This window comes from Octopus bimaculoides, chromosome 25 (genome assembly GCF_001194135.2).
Source record: "Octopus bimaculoides isolate UCB-OBI-ISO-001 chromosome 25, ASM119413v2, whole genome shotgun sequence".
NCBI lineage: Eukaryota > Metazoa > Mollusca > Cephalopoda > Octopoda > Octopodidae > Octopus > Octopus bimaculoides.
This window is the reverse complement of record NC_069005.1, coordinates 25741086-25748444: the sequence shown is the minus strand read 5'-3', so window position 1 is coordinate 25748444 and position 7359 is coordinate 25741086. Positions and strand designations below refer to the sequence as shown.

The 7359-nt window shown below is 40.9% G+C and overlaps 1 protein-coding gene across 1 annotated transcript; it reads left to right on the top strand.

Moving 5' to 3' along the window:
* The first annotated feature begins 353 nt into the window (after positions 1 to 353).
* On the top strand, positions 354 to 7036 carry LOC128250769 (uncharacterized). The gene is made up of 6 exons (XM_052976623.1): positions 354 to 520; positions 1717 to 1838; positions 2952 to 3368; positions 5406 to 5452; positions 6521 to 6637; positions 6947 to 7036. Exons 1-6 carry the CDS (start codon positions 354 to 356, stop codon positions 7034 to 7036), a joined length of 960 nt encoding a protein of 319 aa, XP_052832583.1.
* The last annotated feature ends 323 nt before the right edge of the window (positions 7037 to 7359 follow it).

Sequence of the window (7359 nt, the reverse complement as noted above, 5' to 3'; positions counted from 1 at the left end):
GCTCGTGAAACTAACGTGCAAGTGGCTGAGCACTCCACAGACATGTGTACCCTTAACGTAGTTCTCGGGGATATTCAGCGTGACACAGTGTGACAAGGCTGGCCCCTTTGAATTACAGGCACAACAGAAACAGGAAGAAAGAGTGAGAGAAAGTTGTGGTGAAAGAGTACAGCAGGGTTCGCCACCATCCCCTGCCGGAGCCTCGTGGAGCTTTAGGTGTTTTCGCTCAATAAACACTCAACGCCCGGTCTGGGAATCGAAACCGCGATCCTATGACCGCGAGTCCGCTGCCCTAACCACTGGGCCATTGCGCCTCCACTCTCTTGCCTGTTCTTGGATAGGGAACTGTATTTATGACATCAGTTATTTTACTTCCATTTGTTTACCTTTTTTATTCCAGGAGTTTCATCCCCCGGAAAACTGGCAAGAAGCCTGGTAAGACATCATTGGGGAATGTCAGTAAGGAAGTTGGGAAGACGTCTTTAGGAAATGTCAGCCAGAAAGAGACGACAAATGACAAGTGAGTATATCCAATGATTAGAACGTGTATATATTGTAGATTGCTGTTGTTGAGCGAGATCGTTGCCAGTGCCCCTGGACTGGCTCTTGTGCGGGTGGCACATAAAATACACCATTTTGAGCATGACCGTTGCCAGTACCGCCTGACTGGCCTTCGTGCTGGTGGCACGTAAAAGCACCCACTACACTCTCGGAGTGGTTGGCGTTAGGAAGGGCATCCAGCTGTAGAAACTCTGCCAAATCAGATTGGAGCCTGGTGTTGCCATCTGGTTTCACCAGTCCTCAGTCAAATCGTCCAACCAACGACAATGATGATGATGATGATTTAATTGAACAGGATTATGATCAGAATTCCAGCCATTACCATCACCTGACACACAAAAGGCACCCGTGCCGGTGGCACGTAAGACACACTCATTATACAGTGGTTGGTGTTAAGAAGGACATCCAACTGTAGAAACCAGGCTAAATCAGACTGGATCCCGGTGCAACTCTCTGGATTACTAGATCCAGTCGACCAATCTTATCCTTGTTAGCATGGAAAACGGACGCTAAATGGTGATGTATCTAAGACTACCATTTATATTATGTCTTTATTTGCTGGTAATGGTTAACTCAGTGGAGGCGCAATGGCCCAGTGTTTAGGGCAGCGGACTCACGGTCATAGGATTGCAGTTTCGATTCCCAGACCGGGCGTTGTGAGTGTTTATTGAGCGAAAACACCTAAAGCTGCACGAGGCTCCGGCAGGGGATGGTGGCGAACCCTGCTGTACTCTTTCACCACAACTTTCTCTCACTCTTACTTCCTGTTTCTGTTGTGCCTGTAAATTCAAAGGGTCAGCCTTGTCACACTGTGTCAAGCTGAATATCCCCGAGAACTACGTTAAGGGTACACGTGTCTGTGGAGTGCTCAGCCACTTGCACGTTAATTTCACGAGCAGGCTGTTCCGTTGATCAGATCGACTGGAACCCTCGACGTCGTAAGCGACGGAGTGCCAACAACAAACAATGGTTAACTCTAGGACAGTTCTCGTATGGCAGCTCTTATGATTGAAGGCATTCCAATCATGACCATCCTGTCTCTTATTGGACTGGGTGTTTTTTATGTGGCACTGATTATTTATATTTTATTTATTGTTTGTGATGGCAAAGAATCTTTCTAAAAATTAAACCTTTTTTTGTATTTTTTTATAACAGATCTGCTACCATTATACCAAATTTTCCAGCAGTGGAATCTTACAATATATCTGCTTATTCTGAGAATTCTATTCTCTCAAATGCTTCATCTCTTGGTCTTATTCCGGATGAACTTCTTCAGAGTAAGTTTCCCCTCACATTTTCTGATTTCTTGTAATAAAGGAGGGCAATCTTCTGTGTTTAACCAAAAATGGATTCAACCTTCTTGTTAAGCATTGTAACTGATGCAGTTCTACAGGGTGTCCACAAGGTCTGGGTACATGGAGTAAATAAAATCATAACATAAACAATTAAATATAAGAAATAATAATTACTTAAAGTATGTGTTAATCCCCATGTGGGTACATGGAGTAAATAAAATCATGACATAAACAATTAAATATAAGAAATAATAATTTCTTAAAGTATGTGTTAATCCCAATGTACCCAGACTTTGTGGACACCCTGTGTATTTAAGAGATGGGGAATTACATTATTTACTTTCGATGGATATTTGTCCTCATCTTGTTTGTTGTTAGCACAACTTTTCGGCTGATATACCCTCCAGCCTTCATCAGGTGTCTTGGGGAAATTTCGAACCTGGGTTCTCATTCCTAAGGTATTTTTTGATATTATTATTATTCAGGTCACTGCCTGGAATTGAACTCGGTATCTCGGGGTTAGTAGCCCGCTCTCTTAACCACTATGACATATGCCCGTGGCCATATATGTCTGAGATATCTCCAGTCTTTTACTTGTTTCAGTCATTAGACTGTGGCCATGCTGGGGTACAACCTTAAAGAATTTTTTAGTTGAATGAATCAACTTTAGTACTTATTTTTTTTCAGCCTGGCTCTTATTCATTCTGTCACTCTTTTTGCCAAACCACCAAGTTACGAGGATGTAAACATACCAACACCAATTGTCAAGCAGGAGAGGGAGATAAACCCACACGCAAATAGAAATAAATATACACAACAGGCTTCCTTCAGTTTCCGTCTGCCAAATGTGATTCACAAGTCTTATGTCGGCCTGAGGCTATAGTAAAAGGTGGGACTTGCCACAGTGGGATTGAACCCTGAACAATGTTCTTTTGTTTCAGTCATTTGATTGCGGCCATGCTGGAGCACCGCCTTTAGTTGAGTAAATTGCCCCCAGGACATGAAAAACAAACACTAAATGGTGAAATTCCACCTCACCCCCAACACACACACACACACACACTCTTTCATAATCTATATTTTTTTTTACTGCAGGTGGAATGGAATCTCTGTTGAATCCTCTCAATCAAACCAATGTTGATTCTGCCAAAGAAACAGCCAATCTCTCTCGGTCTTCCAGGTTGTCTGACATTGAGTTAGTCCGACGCCATGCCTTGGGAAATGTTGATAACGCCCAGAGGAAGCTGTCCGTTGCAGGTAATGGTCGTTTGGATGTGACGCAGGCGTTCCTTCAGATGCAAATGTTAAGCATGGGCGACAGCTCTAAGCAGCCCCCTGTTGAGTTGAAGGAAGAGGATTTGCAGATGCTGGACAGCGAGTTTGAACTTGAAGATCCTGAAGAAGCTCAACCGATTCTAGATCTGATAGAAGACAATCTCAAGGAGATATCTTTGTTGTCTTTAAAGGGTTCTGCAAGTACAAAGCTTCCACATGTTGACCTTGGAAAACCAAGTAAGTTTTGTGTGTGTGTGTGTGTGCGCATCTCTCTCTCGCTTGCTTACTCTGTCTATGTATGTATGTATCTATCTTTCTCCATCTTCCTTTTTTTCTCCTTCCCTCTCCTGTTCTTTCTTTCCTCACTTAGTGTCTGTATTCTATGCTGGCAGAGTTTGACAGGATTCACTGGGTCGAGAGGGCAGTGTTGAGCTCCTGTCTGTTTCGATGTAGTTTCTACAGCTGGCTGCCCTTCCTAACACCAGCCTCTTTACAGAGTGTTTTGGATGCTTCTTTTTGTGTTGCTGGCACGAGTGAGGTTGCTATGTGGCTTTGCAAGACTAGATGTCTTGGTTGAGTGGGGATATCGTATTGAGGACTTGGCTTCATGCTCTTGCTCTATGGGGCTGGGGTCATTCCAAGTTAGTGGTCCCAGAGGCGTCTTCATGTGTAGAGCCGACCAAGTTCATCAGTGCTCTCCATTGCTGGCGGTCCTGTGCCCGTCCCTCTGCCTCCTCCAAGGTAACGTCATGCATCTAGAGATCCTCCCCAATCATGTCCAGCCATCTGATGTAGGGCCTGCCACGAGGTCCCTACCAGCCCACAGCTGCTGCATTGAATGAACTTAACCCTTTGGAATTTAGGTTACTCTATCAAATATACTGTTTATTTATTCACGTTATTTTGAATTTATCCTGCATTATCTTGTAGCCATGAGATTTTGATTATGTAACTATATATTTTTTTAGACTAACGTTGTAGGGTAGGTGTGAAAGATTGGGCCACTTTGAACATAAAACAGGAAGAATATTTGGGCTGGATATGGCTAGTTTAAATCCTAAAGGGTTAAAGTCCTCCGTCTCTTGCTTAATATTAAGGGAGGTAGCCTTAATGTCGGGTGTTCAGAGGTAAGAGTATGATAGAGGTATAGGGACAAGGTGTCTTGCTCTGGAGGAGATACATGGCTGCCCCAGCTGGAAAAAGGGAGATGTTGTTGGTGATGAGGTGTCAGGACATACTCTCAAAGTACTAAGATAGTTTTGATCCCTGTTTCACTCGGAGGGATCATCCTAGCTATCTAATGTTTTAAAAAATTCAAATTATATTTTTATGATTAAATATTACTTGTGCTGGTGCCAGATGAAAGCATAGATGTCAGACGAATGCATAGAAGCACCCAGTACACTCTGTAAAGGGGTTGTCATTAGGAAGGGCATCCATCTGTAGAAACCATGCCACAATAGACAAAATAGAGCCCAGGTGGCTCCTGTCAAACTGTCCATCCCACGCCAGCATGGAAAACGGATGTTAAATGATAATGATGATATTAGGAATTGTATTAAAAATTTTAATATTTTGTGTATTTTAGAAGTTTAACCAATTTACTGCAGATAAATTTTAAGGAGAAAATCTTATGTGGACCCCCAAGGGCCATATGGACCATGGTTGAGAATCATTGTACTAGAAGGTGAATATTAGGAGGATGGGGGTGGGATTAGATATGTTTACTAGAGTGTAAAGTGATCATAGATGGTTAGAGGTAGGGAATACCGAAATAGGTAACGTACCACACACACGCACACACAATCTTTCTATTTGATGGCAATTCAATGCAAATAATTCTTCCTACTGGAAGCACAAGGCCTCAAATTTGGGGGAAGGGATTAAGACGATTACATCGACTCCAGTGCATAACTGGTACTTATTTAGTCAACCCCGAAAGGATGAAAGGCAAGGTCAACCTTGGCAGAATTTAAATTCAGAACATAGTGATGGACGAAATACTGCTAGACTTTAGATAAAGTACACAGGACAGTGTATAGCCAAATATACCATACTCTTTTATCAGCGGATGACTGGGCATCAAGGCAATTTTGGCACATTAATCGATAGAATTATGTCCAAGGTTTGGTGTCAGGAGAGGACGATAACATGTCTGGATTCGTTCCAATTAAAATTAAAAGAATTTTTTTTTAATATTTTCGTGTTGGAGGTGATAAGGACTCCCTTATAATCATTACTGAATGTTTTTGTCTATTTCTTCTAATTTGCTAGAAACTGACTTTCTGAACATGACCCCAAGAATTGACAACAGCCTTGAGGTCAGTATTCAAGAATCCCTTCTTCTTCACCTTTTTTTTTTTTTTTTCTTTTTTAGGTATCTTTTACCTTTCATATTTTTGCTTGTTTCAGTCAGTCACGCGGCTGTGGCCATGCTGGAGCACTGCCTCAAAGAATTTTTAGTTGAATGTATTGATCTCAGTAATTTTATTTTTTTGCTAAACCTGGTACTTATTCTGTTGGTCTCTTTTGCTGAACTGCTAAGTTATGGGGATAAAAACAAACCAACAGCTGTTAAACAGTGCTGGTGGTGGCAGCAACAGGGCAAACACATGCACACACGTATGATGGGCTTCTTTCAGTTTCCATCTATCAAATCCACTCACAAGGCTTTGTTCAGCCTGAGGCTAGAGTAGAAGACACTTGACCAAGGTGGGACTGAACCCGGGACCATGTGGTTGGTAAGAAAATTTCTTACTTCTTACCACACAGCCACACCTGTGCCTATTTATTTAATTTTATAAAAAAAAAAAAATTTTTAATCATATCTTACGCTTGTTTCAGTCATTGGACTGTGACCAGCAGGTTCTGGGACTGATCATAGTCTCTCTTTGTGAAAATGCGTTTTCTGTTCAGCCTAAAAAAACTGTTGCTTGCAAAGTTATCTCCCTCGTATTCTCATGGATTCATAGATAGAGGAGAAGGGAGATAATCTATTGCGTCTATCTTGACATATCACTGGTATTTATTGCTCATTGGAAGATGCACAGTTAACTTTAGAGATATTTGGACCCTGGATGTAAAGGGACGTAACTGTGATTCTTTTTTTTTTTTTTTTTCACTCTCATTTCGTCTGCTAGGAATGACAGTCAAACCTCCGTTTCTGTCAAATCAGAAGAGCCTACTTTGTTTTTAGAAGACAGAAAGGGAACATTAGACAACATTGAAAATGGAGTGGTCTGCGTTGGAATGCTTTTGATTACGTATCTACATGATAAATGACGACCTGCGATTAATAACACTAACAACCAGGACACTCAATTAGAAGTCGTACTACCACCTAACCTCATAACTATATTGGTTATCTTTGTTGTTTCCCTTGTTTGCAGGAGATGTCATATTGCAGTACAATTGGACGGCCATCTGCTTTCGCTGACTCCTTTTGTCTTGAGAAGGTTCTCTCTCAGATGACAGAAAATGTACCAATAGGTGGTGGACAAGCTCAGGTTGGTTGGCCATCGGTCAAATATATTTTATTTATTCGTTGTTTTACAGGTTTCAGCCATTGGATCAAGCTACGACCATACTGGGGCTCTATCTTCAAGACTTTTCTAAATCAAATAAATGGAACACTATATTCTACCTTACAAGTCTGGTAAAGGGCCAGCAAATATTAGGGGCACTACCTTTTCTTTCCTTGTCATAAGAAAAGAGAGATTTCGTAGTACAGCCACTTTCTTGCCTCTATCTTCACAAATTATTTGTTAAAACTGTTCAAATGTAACAAGTTGATAAATGATATTTTCTATTTCCAGCAAAATAGTGAGGCTGCAGAACAAGATAAATGGAGGCACCAGATGAACAGCACCCTGATATCATGTAAGCATATTCTTGCTTGGCATTAACCTTAACATTTCTCACCATATCATGCATGTGTGTGTGTATATATATATATATATATATATATATATATATATATATTAGTTTATGTATATATTAATATTATCTCAGTTATTAAGACCTTTGATAATTTAAATATGTTAATAGTTACCAGAGGTAGCAAAATTACACTAAAAAACAAGATATCACAGCCGTTTTACAGGTAGAGATACCTGAAGAGAAATATATGAGGAATCCCAGCAGCTCTTTCTTCTTTGTGAAAGAGCTCTCATTTATTTTGAAACGTGTGTAGGAATTAAAGGAACTTTTATTTATATGCGTTTTGCTC